Source organism: Ornithodoros turicata, chromosome 10, assembly GCF_037126465.1.
Source record: "Ornithodoros turicata isolate Travis chromosome 10, ASM3712646v1, whole genome shotgun sequence".
NCBI lineage: Eukaryota > Metazoa > Arthropoda > Arachnida > Ixodida > Argasidae > Ornithodoros > Ornithodoros turicata.
This window is the reverse complement of record NC_088210.1, coordinates 14,900,842-14,920,400: the sequence shown is the minus strand read 5'-3', so window position 1 is coordinate 14,920,400 and position 19,559 is coordinate 14,900,842. Positions and strand designations below refer to the sequence as shown.

General features: G+C 45.9%; 1 protein-coding gene and 1 long non-coding RNA gene across 4 annotated transcripts in view; one reads left to right on the top strand and one right to left on the bottom strand.

Moving 5' to 3' along the window:
* The window catches only part of LOC135370611 (uncharacterized), a 148,731-nt gene that overhangs the window by 75,189 nt on the left and 53,983 nt on the right, over positions 1–19,559 (top strand). For both annotated transcript variants that reach the window (XR_010415397.1, XR_010415398.1), the window contains exon 2: positions 2,349–2,413. This is a non-coding gene — a long non-coding RNA (uncharacterized LOC135370611). The remainder of the gene's footprint in view (positions 1–2,348; positions 2,414–19,559) is intronic.
* Positions 1–19,559, bottom strand: part of LOC135370610 (ultraviolet-sensitive opsin-like) — a 73,395-nt gene that overhangs the window by 15,491 nt on the left and 38,345 nt on the right. The window contains exon 2 of one of the 2 annotated variants that reach the window (XM_064604380.1): positions 18,861–18,934. The exons of the other annotated variant lie outside the window; for it this stretch is intronic. Coding sequence (XP_064460450.1) covers positions 18,892–18,934 — 43 coding nt within the window. The 3' untranslated portion in view covers positions 18,861–18,891. Of the gene's footprint in view, positions 1–18,860; positions 18,935–19,559 lie in introns of those variants that run through there. 2 annotated transcript variants of the gene reach the window in all.

The following is a 19,559-nucleotide window of genomic DNA, read 5'->3' as shown; positions in this document are numbered from 1 at the left end:
CGCACGAAGGAACTATACCATTACAGTCTCCGAGGTAAGGCCACGAAGCGCCACCTGTCGGGAGAGAGTACCATCGCATTCTAAGTGTCGTCTGCTAGGGAGAGCAGTCCAGCGCGGCCTCCCCTCGGGGAGGGTATTGGTATAGTTCCTTCGTGCGCGACATCGCCGATAGGGGATCGTTCCGCCGCGGGCTGGAGATTTTAGACAACCGTGTCCCTAACAGTACTTCAGCTTACCTTAGTATTTTTGTGCAAGCAATGAAGGTCCCACGGGAGATAGGCTTGAGTTGATAAGAAAAAAGAAAAGGAGAAATAGGCGTTCATTACGACAGCCGGCTACTCGAGATCACTTAGAAAAACGAAAATGGCTAACTACAACAATGAGTGACGGAGAGACTCACTCAGTCACTAACACACGCAAACTGTCACACACACCTGGAGATTAATGGATTTTAATGGAACAGTGAAGGTACTCCTTCATACGTATTTCGCTTTTGGCTCCAACAGACCGTATGAGAAATAACATGCTCTCGTTGCCCAAGAACGAACACACGAAAGAAAACCTCTATCACGCGCGTGCGTGGTCTTTGATCTGCACACCCACGCGATTAGAAGACCCTCAACTCCTTCAAAGAACGCGTAAGTGAATAGGGGATGCTAGCGTATTTATGTCACCGAGTGGTGTCGACACCCTCATTCACTTACGTGTTCTTTACTTTATACGCGCTACTATACAATCTAAAAAAAGAACTTCGCCGCATAGCACGCTGTGCGCCAACCATTGCCACGAATGATAGGGTTATCGCTTCTGACTCGAAGGGAGAGAGGGGCGTGCGCCTTTTCGTGGCAATTATAATATATCCAAATTGACACAAAAAGGCGTACGCCCCACTCTCTCTTCGGATCACGAGCGATATAATCCCATCATTCGTGGCAATGGTTGACGCACAGCGTGCTATGCGGTGAAGTTCTGTTTTCAGAGCGTTATATGGTATAAAGTACGCCGCGCCGTGTCTGAAGCAGACAAAAGTTCCAGTAGGAAATGAAACCTCGCGACTGCTCGCGCACGCCGATGCTACACTCTTAAAAATGAACTTCACCGCATAGCACGCCCCTAGCCGACCATCATCTCGAATGATATCGTTATCTGCCCTGATTTGTTGAAAACGGGAGGCATACGCCTTTTTTGTGACAATTATGAACAGCATAAGTGTCACAAAAAAGGCGTACGCCTCCCGTTTTCAGCAAATCAGGACAGGTAACGATATCATTCGAGGCGATGGTTGGCTAGGTGCGTGCTATGCGGTGAAGTTCATTTTTAAGAGTGTACGTGACACTGATCTGATTACGTCACGCCACGAGATCGAGGCGGACCTCCAAGGTCACGCCGCCGCGGCTGGTCATCACTCTCCGAACAAAACTTCACCGCATAGCACGTCGTTCGCCAACCACTGCCACAAATGATAGGGTTATCGCTTGTGATTTCAAGAGAGAGAGAGGGGGGGGGCGTACGCCTTTTTGTAGCAATTATCATATATCCCTATTGCTACAAAAAGGCGTACGCCCCCTCGCTCTTCGAATCAGAAGCGGTAACCCTACACTCTTAAAAATGATGGTGGTGGTGGTGATGGCGATAGGGCTTGCCGTTAAAAATGATGGTGGTGGTGGTGATGGTGAAAGGGCTTGCCGTTGTCGGCCTCACGTATGTGGGCAACGTCACGACTGACGCCCTGGGAGATGTGCGTCCTGGGCCGACTTCTAGGGGAACTGTGCCGACATATGTCTGAAAGCGGTAACCCTACACTCTTAAAAATGATGGTGGTGGTGGTGATGGCGATTGGGCTTGCCGTTAAAAATGAACTTCACAACATAGCACGCTCCTAGCCAACCATCATCCCGAGTGACCTCGTTCTCTTCCCTGATTTGTTGAAAACTGGAGGCGTACGCCTTTTTGTGACACACTGATGCAGAAACGTTAATTGTCACAAAAAGGCGTACGCCCCGCGCTTTCCACAAATCAAGGGTGATAGAGGTATCACTTTGTACACCGGTTGGCCTTCAGTGTGCTATGTGGCGAAGCTTTCTTTTAAGTTTCGTGGCAATGGTGGGGGGACACCGTGCTATGCGGTGAAGTTCTGTTCTGAGAGTGTTTGAGAGCGTTTCTGTTCATTGAAGTGCGGGGCAGTGAGCAGACATCGTTCATCGAAAATACTTCGCCTAAGAATAATGATGGTTGGGAGTATAGATCTAAAAATATTTATTGGTCAGGATGTTTATTACTCAGGTAGATACTACAAGGTAGACGAAACTACATTAAGACACTAACGATCGGTAAATATTTATTTGCAGTAGATCCGTTTCGCACGGTGGATCGTGATGGATTGCTTGGTGAATGCGGAGGATTCCCAGGAATGGTAAATGTCATTTCATTACTCCTTTACGAGAATAAACTCTGCACATAACGTATCGATACCACACTTGGTATCGAAAGGGTGAGGAGAAGTATATGGGCATGGGGGTAAGATACTTTAAAACAGTAAATAAGCTATGTCAAGCTACCCTGTGAAAAGCGCAACTGTGTTACAGCTCTTAATTATCAAGTTCAGTTATCACAGTTACAGTTATCTTTATCAGTTTTACAGTAGAGTTATCGGGTTAAAGTAGCTTAGATACTTTTACATTTATCGTTCAAGAAACGGAATCGGAGTAAGCGCATCTCTCGAAAAGTGCAACGACAATTACTCTACGCTATTTCAACAGCAAATATCTATCACATACTTGCTACACCGAAACAGCGGGGGTCTGGTTTTCGAACTCGTTGTCACTAAGGTTCCATCACATCAGTTCGTTCAGTTCCAGCTCATTTTCAGTTCAGTGTTCACTTCAACTCTCAGTCGTTTAACTTTCAAGCCGTAACTTTCTGAGCACTGGAGCTCTTTTCTCTATAACTTTCTGAAGAACGACAACTAAGACGTTTGGAAGCTGATGCGTGGGAAAACAAAATCACTACCAGAAGGAATTTATCCACCAGCTAGCCTGCATTTACGCCATTCTGCCACTACCAGAAGCTTATAATTGCACGGCTACATGTCACAGCTACTTTCACGTCAAACGATGCAGGTACAGATACATTCCTAGAAAAGCTACTAGATAAGGTACAAGTCACTCTACCGAAGACCGGAGGTATACGCCTACACAGCCAGCTGTACTTCGGGATAAAATGTTCGCGCAGATAATAGGTATATATATATATATATATATATATATATATATATATATATATATATATATATATATATATACATCCTGCGCAGATGCTTTGTCTTTTCCTCATTCCCGGCACGGAGCGCCCAAATATTTTCTTTCTGTCCTCTTCTACTCGGGATATGTCGTCGGAGTTGAGGCATCCGCGGCTGGTGGTATAGGATATTGGGAAGGGATGTCGTTTGTCAGCTCTCCAGCAGTCCGATTCCAGCTAACATTCCCGAGTGAAGCGGGTTGCGGGATAGAACCCAGTCGCCCGCTGAGGGGATGCTGTGTGATCTGGTTTTAGACAATCAGATGGGCAAAATTAATTCACAAACCGACCATGCACTGCGGCACTATAGTGTTGTCTCGTGACGTCACTCCAGTAGGCATCATGGAGTGAATGTCCGCTGTATGGGGATGGATTCCGATATTCGTATCGACATTTTTTCCAGCCTGTGTTATTGATGTTTTAAAAATATCGATCTTTTTTTTTTGAATATCGATATTCTTTCTCGATATCGATATACTACGTATAGTATTGCCATACTAAAGTATTTATATTTTAATTCGTCTTTATCGATATCCTGTGTCAAATATCGATGTTTATGAATATTCAAAATTCCGGTAATTTCGCGCCTCTAGCGCACAACCGTAACTTCCAAACGCTTTTTTTGAAAATAGAGGAGGGGGGATATGTTTATTAGAACAAAGAAAAAAAGATGAATAGTCAGCCAAACGGTAGGTTGTCTTGTTATTCCGAAAAAAAAAGAAAGAAAAGAAAACAATCAGGAAATAAAGGATAAACTATCAAAAGGTGAAAGAAGGGTGAGATTAATTAAAGACAGCCAAGATAGACCTTCACAATAGAACGCACCCGCCGTAAATTCACAGCACAGGAAAGTATTCCCTTTAAAACAGAGCTTCACTGCACAACACGTTGGTAGTCAGCCATTGTACCCGAATGACATATCGTTCTCTCCCCTGACTTGTTGAAGACGAGAGGCGTGTGCCTTTTTGTGACACTTACGTTAATTTGTCACAACAACAATAAGTGAATGAACAGTGACGGCGGCATGGTATATGTTTCCCCGCGGTGGTCGCAGTATCCTACCCCGCTCCAATGAGGATGTACTAAAGGGAAACGAAAAGAGATAACAGATCGGAGTTCTGTTTAGAGTTCTTGGAGAAGGCTAGTAGCATGAATTTGTCACAAAAAGGCGCACGCCCCGCGCTTTTAACAAATCAGTGAGCGGCAATTAACTTATCGTTCTGCGCAATGGTTAGCCTTCAGCGTGCTGTGTGGTGAAGTTCTGCTTTAAGAGCGGACCGTTATTTCTCCTGATGTGAAGAGCGAGAGGGGCACACGCCTTTTTGTGAATATTACCATGAAGGCTAAACTTCTACCAAAAAAAGGCGTATGCTTACCATTTTTAACAAATCTGGAGAGCTAATACCATTCGAAATTATTGTTGACTATAACAGTGTGATGTATTAGTTTTTTTCCTTTTTTTTTTCGTGTTGCCACAGCGTAGCAACTGTGGTTATGGGGGATATGTTTAATGCTGATAAAAAAAAATAGAAGAAGAGAAAGGGTTATGGGAATTTCAAAGCAAAACCAACGCGCTCACAAGTTGCCACCGTAGCAACAACCCACCTAATTGATGACCAATCGCCACATCTCTAATTGTACAGTGTGTTTGCATAAGGCAGTGAGAGTGCAGCGAAGGACGTCATCCTCTATGGCGGTTCATCAGAGCTAAACCTATCTTCCCATAGCTATCGGTTCAGTGTGCCCAGCAAAGCCTTCAAGCGTGAAGCGATAACGAGGTAACTCTGACGTCTATATATCGCTGGTTGCACGGCCGTCGCTCGTGCGTGCATAGGAAGCTCTGCACTATTTACCCGCACGTGCATCCAGTCCGCGCACATGAGACTTAATGGCAGTTGGGACGTCGTCAACACGGGTGTGCTGCAGCAACACGTGAGACAGAAGCAACTCCAACTTGCGGTTAAGCAGGCAACAGTACAGGAAACAACGTTCCGTCGCGTTTGAAAACTGTGCCTACACTCTTAAAAATGAACTTCACCGCATAGCACGCTTCTAGCCAACTATAATCTCGAATGATATCGTTATCAGCTCTGATTTGTTGAAAACAGGAGGCGTACGCCTTTTTGTGACAATTATGAACAGCATAAGCGTCACAAAAAAGGCGTACGCTTCCCGTTTTCAACAAATCACTGCAGATAACGATATCATTCGAGATTATGGTTGGCTAGGAGCGTGCTATGTTGTGAAGTTCATTTCTTCAAGAGTGTAGCCAACCGTACACTGTTAAAACAGAACTTCACCACATAGCACGCTCCTAGCCAACCATCATTCCGAATGATATCATTCTGTGCAATGATTTGTTGAAAATGAGAGGAGGCGCCTATCTGGGACAGATTATCTTGTCCCAGATAGGCGCCTCCCCCCTGTTTTGAACAAATCATGACACAGAATGATATCATTCGGTATGATGGTTGGTTAGGAGCGTGCTATGTGGTGAAGTTCTGTTTTAACAGTGTAGTGCCGAATGACATTTTCTGTCCCCTGATTTGTTGAAAACAGGAGCCGTACGCCTTTTCGTGGCGTTTATACATTTACACGAATTGTCACAAAAAGGCGTACGCACCGCGCTTTTCACAAAGCAGGAGTGATAATGGCATCATCCTGTGCAATGGTTCGCCCTCAGCGTGTAGTGTGGTGAAGCTTTGCTTTAAGAGTGAATCTGCCGAAAGCACGGAAGGAGGTTGGCAGCGCCATGGGCTGGGAGTTCAATCGACAGGAGCACAAAAGCATTGTTGTCGTATAATAGCAACCACTCAAACATGGTGAACAAAGGGAGAGCCATGTTCTCTCATTCGTTCTGCGGTCATGCCGGTCCCACATATGGGAAGCCTTTGAGCGCCGGGGTGGGCGACTGGATATTTATTTTTATTTATTTATTTATTTATCATTTACCATCAGAACGATGGGGGAGCCGAGACAAAAAGCTATGAAATGAAATGAATGAATATGAAAAGGAGACGATAAAGTTGTGTGCAAAAAAGGGTGCACCTGCACTCTAAAAACGGAACTTCACCGCATAGCACGCTCTGCGCCAACCATTGCCACGAATGATTGGGTTATCGCTTCTGATTCGTGGATAGAGAGAGGCGTACGCCTTTTTTTGTCAATTATCATATATCCAAATTGACACAAAAAGGCGTACGCCTCCCTCTCTCCTCGAATCAGAAGCGATAACCGTATCATTCGTGGCAATGGTTGGCGCAGAGCGTGCTATGCGGTGAAGTTCAGTTTTTAGAGTGTGGGATTAAATGAAAGATAGATTAAATGAAATAACAGGCGCAACGAAGTGCTTGCTTGCTCTGTGCATTCTGAGAAAAAATGGCGCGCAGGACCGTTTGCTTGAGAATGCGCTGCGCATGCGCGGCTCTCGTTCTGGCTGAAAACAGCCGCAACCATTACTACGCTGACGCTACTATATATATATACCATTTTCTCATTCTTGAAATCTTTCCGTCAACGTATTTTATTTTTATTCTGTGTTAGCGCCGCGAAGCAACTGTGGCTATGAGCGGCGTACAGATGTGGACAGATGGAGAGAGGACTCGCTCGGGCGCTTAACGCTCTCGGCGATGCAGCTGGTGCTTCTCGGGTTTTGACACCCAAAAAGGTAGGAAAAGGACCCAGGCAACTATAAGGAACAGCTTTAATGCAGAATAGCTGCAACCAGCGCAAGAGTCTTCTTCTAATCTTCCTCTTATTCTTTTCGTCAACATCAACATCTTCTTCCTCCTCCTCTTCTTCAAATCAGTGCAGCACAGCTGATTGATGTGGCACGGAATGGCACGGCGGACTCCAGGGTCATCTTGCATACATCAAAGGGACACTCAAACACTCAGACAGAAGAAGCAGACACCGGGCTCGAAACCTAAAATGGATACTGAAAAAGGGAACACACGCAGCAGGCTGGAACGAAAGACACGAAAACGAAACTGCGGTTCAGCCAGTAGCAGACGACATTGGAGAAAACGCCACATCCCAGAAAAAAAAAAAAAAAAAAAGTCCTCATTATATTCCGTATGCGCACCGATTGTGTCACGCAAGATAAAGGGGACAAGTTATCGAGGCTACCCAGGTGCCGAGAAGTGAATGCAGAAAGAAGCGTAAAATTGAGTACATTGGATCCCGCTGGTGGGCTGGTCTACGACCTTCCTTTGTCTTGTGGAAAAGTGCATATACCGGGTGCCCCAGAAAACGTGTCATTGAATTTTAATAAAAAAACTACACCACCTAGAGTCATGCGGTCAACGGTATTTGTTCTTACTGGGTTTTTGCCACCTCCTCATGTGAATGCCGTGTAACGTAAGTTTAATTATGTACATTTTTGCCAGCTTAAGTCGGAAGTTTGCCTAGTAAAGTCACCTTTTTACCCCACCAATGTGAAGAACGTGTCTAATTTACTCAAATTAATGATAATTGACAGGGATATTCAGGAGCTATCCCATCCGAAAAAATAGCCGAACATCAAGCTCTACGGAGGTCGCACAGACTAGCGCACGATGAATTTTTCAGCGCAATCTTTGTCAGTCCGACGAAAGGAGGTTGGAAACCCAGCCCACCCCGGCATCGCAGAAAGAGATAACGCAGGCATGGCTTATCACGTCCGACTTTCGCTGGGATAATGCTTTCCTTCTCCCAATTTTAGGAACTGTTACTTTTTCTACTATCGCTCTGTGGGCTGGCTTCGGAACCTCCTTTCGTCGGACTGCGAGCGATTGCGCTCAGAAAGACATCGCGCGTTATGGCCCGGTTCTCCGAAAAGCATGATATTCGGCTATTTTTTCCGATGGGATAGCTCGTGAATATCGCTGTCAATTATCATTAATTTGAGTGAATTCGGCACGCTCTTCATATTGGTGGGGTAAAAAAGTGACATTCCCTTGGCAAATTTCCGAGTTCAGGTCGCAAATATTTGCATAATTAAACTTGGGGTACATGACATTAACTTGACAAGGTGGCAAAAACCTAACAAGAACAAATGCCGTTGACCGCATGATTCTATGTGGCGTAGTTTTTTTTTATTATAATTCAATGACACGTTTTCTGGGACACCCTGTATATTAGGGCATAGTGGAAGATGCGTCAATGATCCTTTTAGAGAGCCACGCAAACTCAGCTAATAGTATTCCAGACCCAGTGAGTGCACACGTGAGTTCTTGTAAATGCAAGGCCCTTGTGTACAGCCGACACCTCCTAGATAGTCTAGAAGGCCGGCGCCCTGCCCAACTCACGGAGGTCTGCGTGAGCTTTGCGAGCTGCTTCGAGCTTTTCTCTTGTTCGCTCTTTCATTGACGTCATATGACAGCATCCACAGCAGGCCTTCGTGTGTGACGCTGTGTCACATGGGGCGCAGGCCTGATGCTATCTAGGAGGTGTTGGTACCATAGAAATCATAAGGAGTATATGTGATTTCCTTATGATTTCTATGGTTATTACAGCACCCGGGTGATAGGCTTTCACAAAGATAAGATGAGATGGTCGACCGAGCACGACTGATAAAAGAAAAAGGGCCCTGATAAGGAACAGGATTTTTTTCTTTTTTTTCGTATGACGTGCGACGGGTTTTGGTTCCTGCAGATGGGATCCAATCGTGCAGTGTCGGCGTGGTAAAACTAGAAGACGGTTGCGTGTGTTGGCGTCAGTCCTTGTTCTTGTTCTCCGCCATGCCTCCGTTGGATGCTGAAGCGAGTACAGAGCAAGCAACTCCGCCTCGCTCTACGAAGAACGCGTATTCGAAGAACCAATATAGAGACAACGAACTAGTGAAGCGCAAACGCGGTAAACAACCGTCACGCCTGATTATCTATCGCCCCTTACCAAGGTAGGATGACGCTGCGTGTAAGGTATTTCACAGCGGTCTCCGTAGATTCGCTGAGAGGCGCTTCCGTAAAATACAGGGTCCTACCCTATAAAAGTCTACCCGCACCGGCATGCCGTGCTCGCCAATAGACGGTTTTGAAAAGATGCGCGCGCCACCAAGCGGGCGCGCAAAGCAGCATGGGAACTTTGAGGGACACTGCTCCGTCGTCTGCTTCGGTAATGGTTTACCCCGGCTGACGATGCTGAGCAAGCGTTTGGGCTGGTTGGTTCATATTGAATTAAAAACAATTAAAAAAAACCCCAGTGCTGGGTAGGACAAGGACAGTGCCGGTCCTTGTCCTTTTATCCTCTGTCCTTGTCCTACCCAGCACTGGGGTTTTTTTAATTGTTTTTAACTGTCGATGCTGCTGCGCACACCGGGAATGTTGTTGTTCTTCTTCTACTTCCGCCTCAGGCCGTCTTGTAATGCTCTAAAACGCCCTCAGTTCCCATGAACCCTTGCGTGCCTACAGTTGGCAATACAAAAAGGTACGATGATGCCAATACATATATACAAAAAGGTATATTACTCAATGCAGGTGGAACATTGTGTTGCCCACGTAGAAAGCTCTGAAGGACTTCAATCCTGGACTAGTGGTATGGCTGATCGGGTTAAGGCGTCCCGCTCGTTGGTAGTAGCAAAGGTCGTGCTGAAGACTGGGAGGTGGTGGGTTCGAATCCGCCTGTGCTGTCTGAGGTTTTCCGAAGACATTCCAGACGAAATGTCGGCACAGTTCCCCATGAAGTCGGCACAGGACGCATACTAACCCCCCATGTCCTCCACTCCTTCCTGCTGTCCTCTCTACATCTGTCCACATCTGTACGCCGCTCATAGCCACTGTTGCCTCGCGGCGCTAACACGAAATAAAAAAGAAAAACGTTTTAACGCGATTCATGCAATGACACAGGTGCGAATAGTTAGTGAAGAGAAGTTGAGACGCTGCCTCCCAGACGGCGACGTGTCGCACATGTTGCTAGCCGGATGGAACTGCGGTTTTCATTCAGCTTTCGTGTAACGCGAAATGAGCAACGTGAGCCTGCCCTGATTTGTTCAAAACGGTATGAGTACGCCTTTTTGTGACAACTATGAGCAGCATAAGTGCCACAAAAAGGCGTACGCCTCCCGTTTTCAAGAAATCAGGGGAGAAAACGATCTCATTCGGGATGATGGTTGCCTACAAACGTGCTATGCGGTGAAGCTCTGTTTTTAGAGTTATAGAAGAAAAAAAAGACGTCTAAAAAGACAACGGCAAACGTAAAATGTAAATGTAAACGGCATCTATGCTTCTCTCATAGTTCTTTTTTTTTACAAAAATCCGTAAAGGATAAAAAAAAAGCACCCTTTATCGGAGACGGTACCAGTGATTTCTGTCGATTCATTTCCCAGGAGGCAACATTCCGAAGCAGCAGATGACGCATCATCACACACAAAAAGCTGAGCTCCACTTTCCGGGACGCCCAATTGGCCGTTCGTCACTGTTCCCCGGCTGATGCGGAACACGAGCGTAAAAGGTGGCTGTAAAAACGGCGAAACGACTGCAGCTCTTTCTCCTTTTACGTAAGGTGAAGTTTCCTTACGCGCACGGGAAGCACATAAAGAAGAAGCGCAGCGCTATATACGCGGCATGTATATACTCTATACGTGAGCTTCCCTATCAGTCATGTCCGCCTTGCGCGATGAGGGGCTGGAAGGAACATTCCGGAATGACATTATGCTGCAAGATGTAGGAACGGTGCTCCCGTTAAGTCGCTGCGCTGCACAGAAATAACGGCCTTCACTCGCTCATATACGGCCGGCTTACGCGCTGCTCCTCTGCGTTGACTAGCGGAGGAAGAACGCCTGTATATGTACGGGGATTACACTCCGACGTGAGGAGTAATTTTTTTCTACACCTTTCACGTGTAAATGTTTTGTGCTATACACTCTAAAAACAGAGCTTCACCGCATAGCACGCTCCTAGCCAACCATCATCTCGAATGATATCGTTATCTGCTCTGCTTTGTTGAAGACGGGAGGCGTACGCCTTTTCTGTGACAATTATGAACAGCATAAGTGTCACAAAAAAAAGGAGTACGCCTACCGTTTTGAACAAGTCGGGGCAGATAAAGATATCGTTCCCGATGATGGTTGGCTAGGAGCGTGCTATGTGGTGAAGTTCATTTTTAAGAGTGTACACTCTAAAAACAGAACTTCACCGCATAGCGCGCTGTGCGCCAACCATTCCCACGAATGATAGAGTTACAGCTTGCGATAGGACGAGAGAGAGGGGTGTACGCCTTTTTGTGGCAATTTTCATATATCCAAATTGTCACAAAAAAGGCGTACACCCCTTTCTCTCTTCGAATCACAAGCGACAACCCTATCACTCGTGGCAATGGCTGGCGTACAGCGTGCTACGCGGGGAAGTTATGTTTCTAGAGTGTACTCTCTAATACTGAACTTCACGATATAACGCGCTGAAGGCCAGCCATGCACTCTGACAACATTTATGGGGGTGGTGGTGGTGCTGGTGAAAGCGCTCACCGTTCTTGCCTCACAGAAGTGGGCAACGTCACGACTAACGCTCTGTGGGGATGTGCGTCCTGGTCCGACTTCTAAGGGAAGTGTACCGATGTATGTCTGACAGCGTCTGAGGAAAACGCAGGCAAAAATCCCAGACAGCTGTGGGATTCGAACCAGGGTACCTCCCGGGTTCGAATCCCTGTCTTAAAAATGAGGGGGGAGGGGGGTAATGGCAGGATTGGCTTGCCGTATGTTGGCCACACAGAAGTGGGCGTCATCTTAAAAATGAACTTCACCACATATCACGCTCCTAGCCAACCATCACCCCGAATGACAACGTTCTCGCTCTAGATTTGGTGAAAATGGGAGGAGGAGCCTATTTTGTGTCATTATGCACGGCACAAAATAGGCTCCTCCTCCCGTTTCCAACAAATCAGGGGCGAGAACGTTGTCATTCGAGGTGATGGTTGGCTAGGAGCGTGCTATGTGGTGAAGTTCATTTCTAAGAGTGTAGGCAACCATCATCCCGAGTGACGTCGTTCTTTCCCCCCGATTTGGTGAGAACGGGGGGCGTACGCCAATTGTGTGGCATTATGCAGTTCATAATTGCCACAGAAATGGCGTACGCCTCCCTTCCCCGTTTTCATCAAATCAAGGGATAGAACGTTGTCATTCGTGAAGACGGTTGGCAAGGAGCGTGCTATGCGGTGAAGCTCTGTTCTTAGAGTGTAAGTACTGCTTTGCGTCACAATTTTTGTATGTATGTTAAGCGTCACGCAAAAGCGTACGCCTCGAGCGTATCACAAATAAGGAGTGCTAACGCAATGGTTGACCTTCACCGTGCTATGCGGTGAAGTTTTGTGTTTAGAGTGAGTTCGTTCCAACATTTTAAGAAGAGAACTTCACCGCATAACACGCACCTGGCCAACCAGCATCCCGAAGTGACCATCCTTTTAGTGACGCTCATGCGGATATGCGAATTGTCACAAAAATGCGTAGGCCAGGACTTTCCACAAGTTAGGAGCGGTAACGGCATCTCTCTGTGCAATGGTTGGCCTTCACGATATTACACATTGAAGGCCGACCATATAGCTGAAACCATGTCGAAAGAGCAGGGCGTGCGCCTTTTTGTGACAATTAAAGCCGGTTTCACACGAACGTCCCTCTCGGTCGTGTATTTAACAGAGTCCAAACGGACCCATTGGAACAAACGGATCTCGGTTGCCTTCAGTGGTGTAGCAAGAGTGGGGGTTTCGGGGGTTCAACCCCCCCCCCCCCCACACACACACACGAAATCATACCTTGTACACTCTAAAAACTGAACTTCACCACATAGCATGCTGTGCGCCAGCAATTGCTGCGAATGATAGGGTTATCGCTTTTGATTCGAGGAGAAAGGGAGGTGTACGTCTTTTTGTGGCAATTATCGTGTATCCAAATTACCACAAAAAGGCGTACGCCCCTCCCCCTCTCCCTTCGAATCAGAGGCAATAACTCTATCATTCGTGGCAATCGTTGGCGCAGAGCGTGCTATGCGGTTAAGTTCTTTTTTTTTTTTTTTAGTGTAGTGCGTTTGGGGGAGGGAAACAGCATGGAAATCCTCACCCCGATGTAAATTCCCCATTGAACCTCCACCGAAATATTTTTTCTAGCTACCCCACCACTTTTGTGACAATTTCATGATTGTCACAAAATTGGCGTACGCCTCCCGTTTCCAACAAATCAGGGGAGAGAACGTTGTCATCCGAGGTGATGGTTGGCTACAGGAGCGTGCTATGCGGTGAAGTTCACTTTTAACCGTGTAGCCCTTATGGTTCTATATTTGAAGCCGGCGGACGACAAACACTGTCGTGTGAAACAGGCCTTGACAGCACAACCATCACTAAAGAGCGTACGCCTCCCATTTTCTACAAATCAGGGGCGAGAACGATGTCATCGAAGATGGTGGTTGCCTATAGGTGCGCGTTATGTGCTGAAGTTCTGCTCTTTGAGTTTAGACCGCTCCGCCTTGCTGCAATATCAAAATCTTGCTGCATGTCAGATGGGACATCCTCTACGGGCACCGTATGTTCAGTCGTGTACATGCGCCTTGCCATATTGCTAAATAGTCATTCCCGTAAACGCTCGTCGCTGTATCATCCTTATTTTACTGCAACGCAATTCGTCATTAATAAATCCGCCCTGCACAGGGTGGACACGCATATACGCATCGCATGGTGCACACGTACGGGCATGCATGCATTCTGTAATAGCGGAATGTCCCTCCTCGTCGTTTGTCCCGCGTGCGTCTATGATATTAGCGATTGGGAAAGTACATTGTTTGCTCTTGTTCCTGCGTCCGACATCTCCGCCTTGTCGTTATACGACAAGAGCAAAGTGAAAGGAAATACGGCCAACGAAACTCTCATCCTTCTATTGTTGTCAACGTCTCCCCGCTCTCAGGAGATGGGGAGAATGAAAAGAGGGAGCTCTGACCGCGTGCGTTCATCGATGTTCTCTTTCTTTCTTTTCTGTTTTTTGTTAGTTATCACGTGGTCGGCGATGCGAAAAGGAAGGGTCAGTAACACGTGCGAAAATACGAGCTTCTGTTTGTTTGTTTGTTTGTAAGAAAAAAACAAACAAAGAGACGAGCTTCTTTTTGGCTCAGTTTCGGGCACGTAACATGCTGAATCGTGGCACCATTGTACAGAATGACTCGTGGAAAGCGCGTTCGCCTTATTGTGATAATTTACAACATGCTGAAGTGCTTTCACACTCTAAAAGCAGAACTTCACCGTGTAGCGCAAGGATACCTATATATAACTGATATCTCTATCACACTTGATTTGTGGATAGTGCGCGGTGTAAGCCTTTTTGTGACAATTAACACTTTTGCGTAAGTGTCACAAAAAGGCGTACGCCTCCCGTTTTCAACAAATCAGGGGAGAGAACGATGTCGCTCGGGCTGATGGTTGGCTAGGAGCGTGCTATGTTGTGAAGTTCATTTTTAAGAGTGTATAGAGCAGAACGCTATGTGTACCTCCGCGTTGGCGTCTGATTGGATGCTACAATTCTTCAAATGACGTAGCAACGGATAGGGGTATCTGGATGGCGGTACGACTACTCGCTCGTATTTGAAAAAAAAAATGCCGTTTTTGTATTAACGCTGCACATGTTATGAAGGAGAAGTATTGAACAATAAATTGGTGAATAGAATTACGAAGCGTAGAAGAACAATATTACACCTATTACACCCTAACTAAATACCTGCAGATAGGAGTTCTTACGTCCTTTAACTCGTTCATCTGTTTGCATTTTCTGTGTGTATGAGCGTCCTGGAGTAGCCTGCTTGACTTTGTCGTGACTTACATCCTCTTTCCTTTTTTTTTTATCACATCACCGCGCGCGCATCACGTCACGCGTCTGAAGGTGACCTTCATAAGCTCTGATAACAGCGTCGCCATACTCAAGCGTACCTGGCGTCGTCCCCTTGGAGGAGCAAAAATTGAGACGACCTCTTAATGAACCCAGAATGGCGTATCTAATTATACTCCATTCGTTTTCGTCGCTGCACAGTTAGCAGTGTTATTACTGGAACGCCGTGGATGGCATATTACTGCTAGACGGGTTTTATGCTGTGAAGTCGAAGCGTTCGTTTTGTTGTCGATTTCCCCCCTTACGAATGCAATGTGCGGATATAGTCAGTATCCGTGCGGATGCCGAATGAGGATACACCTACTTCAACCGAGACATTCTTTGGGACCCGTCGTGCCGTTGTGTGCACCCTTAAAGACGAACTTCCCCGCACAGCACGCCCTTAGCCAACCACCATCCTGAATGACATGATTATGGCCCTTCATTGATTAAATATTGGAAGTATACCTACTACAAGCAAAACCTTCTTTTGGACAAGAGATAAACTGATGTTCTGAGGCTGGAACAACATAGAAGGGACAGATACAAACAAAGCCTCAAATTGCCTAAGAAATCAACGATGAAAGATGAAAGTCACTGAAAAGGTTAGCCAGCTGTAGGGATCGAACCCACATCTTCTGGATTGCCGGTCCAGGGCTCTACCAATTGAGCTAAGCTAACACGCCTCTCCAGTGACTTTCGGGGTGCGTCATCCGAAGGGACGACAAACCAGCCACTCACTCTCACTCACCCTCCTTTCACTCTTACATTTTTGCTCACTCATACACACATTCATACGACGGAAATCGACGCAAGCGGCACCTGTTGAACAAGAGATAAACTGATGTTCTGAGGCTGGAACAACATAGAAGGGACAGATACAAACAAAGCCTCAAACCCCGTTGTGTGGGTTGTCTAGGGATTTTTCGTAGAGCTGTGCGAATAGCAAAATTTTCATTGCGAACAGTTTACGAACATTTCACTAACACTGCGAATCGAATTCGAATAATCAGAAAGGGCCCAATTTGCCCAATTTCGAATACCTCATGGTGAAATATTTTGCGGTGTTGCGCTCATGAGATGATTTTCTGCTCTAAACATGCGAGCCTTCTCACTCAGCATAACATATCGTGAGAGAAGGGTCCCTCTATGTTGTGTATGATAGATTGCATTATAGGGATGAACTGCATTGAGAGTTAGTCAACATGATCCATGCGGCCTGGTTTTTGTGCATCTCCTAATTTCTCTGTTTACAGTGTGAATTCGTGGTACCGGAAGTTATGGCGGGAGCTTGTTTATGTTTATACCCGAGAATGTCACGCATTTCGGTGTCTTTAGGCGTTTCCTCACGTTTACGCTCCCCCTTCCCTATTTCCCTTTTCCTACACTCTTAAAAATGAACTTCGCCGCATAGCACGCTCCTAGCCAACCATAATCTCGAATGATATCGTTGTCTTCCCTGATTTGTTGAAAACGGGAGGCGTACGCCTTTTTTGTGACACTTACGCTGTTCATAATTGTCACAAAAAAGGCGTACACCTCCCGTTTTCAACAAATCAGGGAAGATAACGACATCATTCGAGATTATGGTTGGCTAGGAGCGTGCTATGCGGTGATGTTCATTTTTAAGAGTGTACGTTGTTCTTGCGCTCCTTGATACGTCCGTCCACAAACCTTCCACAGGCTAATGGAACGTCGCATATCGCCCCCTATAGGAGGCATTCTACAGCGGCGTCCCCGTGTCTGATATGGTATAGTACATTGTTCCTCGCCCCCTCCCCCTTTCCTCCTCTCACTCCTCGCTAAACCATTTGTTGGCAAAGATGATAACTTCCTTCCTCTTTTTTTATATTTATTTTTCATGGGAGGGGGGGAGGGGTCTGTTTACGGGAATAGCCGAATCTGTCTTGTCACGAATACAGCCTCTCCTCCGTATTTTCAACATCAACTTCAACATCATCAACTTCCTTTTCCTCCCACACGCTTGCAGCTTCCGCACAATCTTCGTAAACGTAATGAGACGTCCCATGCATGCAGGGAATCCCGATCACCTCCTGCTGGCCTTATTTCGACCCCTCCTTTCTCTCTTGTTCCGTTTCCTTTAATATACATCACAACGTACACCCGTTTTCAAAGAGTGCGGTTGCGGATGCGGGTCTTTACAAGCGCGGCTATAGTGCGGATGAGGATAATGCCGGTGTCGTTCGCGCTCGTCGTCATTTATGTGCGATGTGTTTACGTGGACATGATCGAGAACCGAAATTGAATATGAATATGACGCGCGATAATTGAACTAGTCACTTATTGACTATTGTCATATTATTGTACTATGCATGTATGTTTGTTTTTTTCTCTTCACCGTTGATGTCGTTAGTTCAATCAGTGTTCTCGAAACCCTATGTTGTCTTTATTTCATATGACAGCGCTCTAAAAACTGAACTTCACCGCATAGCACGCTCTGCGCCAACCATTTCAACGAGTGATAGGGTTATCAATTCTGATTCCATGAGAGAAGGGGGGGGGGGCGTACGCCTTTTTGTGTCAATTTGAATACGCACTCCTAAAAATGAACTTCACCGCATTACACCATGCTAGCCAACCACCATCCCGAGTGACATCGTTCTCTCCCCTGATTTGTTGGAAACAGGAAGCGTACGCCTTTTTTTTGTGACACTTACGCAGAAATGTAAATTTTCACAAAAAGGCTTTCGCCCCGCGCTTTCCACAAATCAAGAGCGATAGAGATATCACTCGATCTGTACAATGGTTGGCCTTCAGCGTGCTATGTCGTGAACCTCTGTTTTAAGAGTGCACGATAATTGACACAAAAAGGCGTACGCCTCCCTCTTTCCTCGAATCAGAAGCGATAAGCCTATTATTCGTGGCAATGGTTGGCGCAGAGCGTGCTATGCGGTGAAGTTTAGTTTTTAGAGTGAGTGCACTTTTGAGAGAGCTCCAAGGAAAAAAAGAACAGCCTTACAGCCGTTGCTGTGCCCCTTACTGAGAAGTTGCGCCTGGGGTACTTCGTCCCTCCACCAACGTAACTTCGTCAATCTCTGAAGCAACTTTTTCTTTGTCGCGCTATTTTGACGTCGTCACGAACAACGTTTGTGAGGAATATGAACGATGTCATGAGTGAGACTATATGGGAGGCGCGCCTGTTGCCTTTGCCGGTTTTCAGTATCGACCACCCCTTTATTTTCTAATTATTTTCTTTTTATTTATATAATTCTTTGATTCTTTTTTTTTTGTGGAATGCAAGTAGACGTCCTGTTTGGCTGACCTTTCCTCCTTTTTTTCCCCCTTTGTTCTAATAAATATACCCCCCCCCCCTCATAAAACGACCGTTGGGCGCGTTACCCTACACTCTTAAAAATGAACTTCACCGCATAGCACGTTCCTAGCCAACCATCGTCTCGAATGATATCATTATCTGCCCTGATTTGTTGAAAACGGGGGGCGTACGCCTATTCTGTGACAATTATGAACAGCATAAGTGTCACAAAAAGGCGTACGCCTCTCGTTTTCAACAAATCAGGGCAGATAACGATATCATTCGAGATTATGGTTCGCTAGGAGCGTGCTATGCGGTGAAGTTCATTTTTAAGAGTGTGAGCCTCAAAGTGACGTGCTCGTTACGAGAAGGAAAGGCATTTCAAAGCGGACACAGTGATATAAATTACTTTATCGAAGAAGGGCATGACCGTCGGATAACTTGAGTTTCATTTCACCTGGTTTCGTCCGTCCGTCCGTCTTTCTTTGATACTTCTTCCTTCAGAACGCTATTCTGGCACTAGTCTTGCGTGCGCATATGAGCAGCGCCATCTGCGCCAAGTTTATATATGCACGTATATACACACAGACGTAGTAACAGGTATTGAGAAACAGTTCGGCTGGAAGGACAGCGCCTATTTCTGGAGGGGAAGCCGAAAACGTTAGGTGTCGGTGCTTGTTATTTTATTTTTTCGCGGGGCAGGCACCTTGCGGCCTTTCTGGCAGGCAGACCGCGTTTTTTTAGTTATTTTTTATTTTTCAGCGTCACATCACGTCACGTGATGTAGTAGAACCGGCTGTGTTTTATGCTTAGGGCTGTGTACCAGCACAGATTCAGATACTGTCTATATTAGAGATGGGACGAATCCAGAATTTTGCGAATCCGAATCCAGATCCGAATCCGGATCCGAATCCAAGGAAGGTTCTGCGAATCCACGAATCTTACGAACCTCGAATCTTTCGAATCTTTTCTTTAAAAAAGAGTTTAAAAAGCCAAGGAAAAAAAAACTTCAAGTGGAGATTGTTTTGAAGCAGAATATAATACATTTGTTTAATTAAAAAATAATAATAACAGTTCAATGTGGGGAGAAAGTATGCCCATATAGTTTACTGAGCATGTTGTTAATCGACAACAAGAAATACGTACATTCTCGAGTAATTATTTCCATAAAGCTAA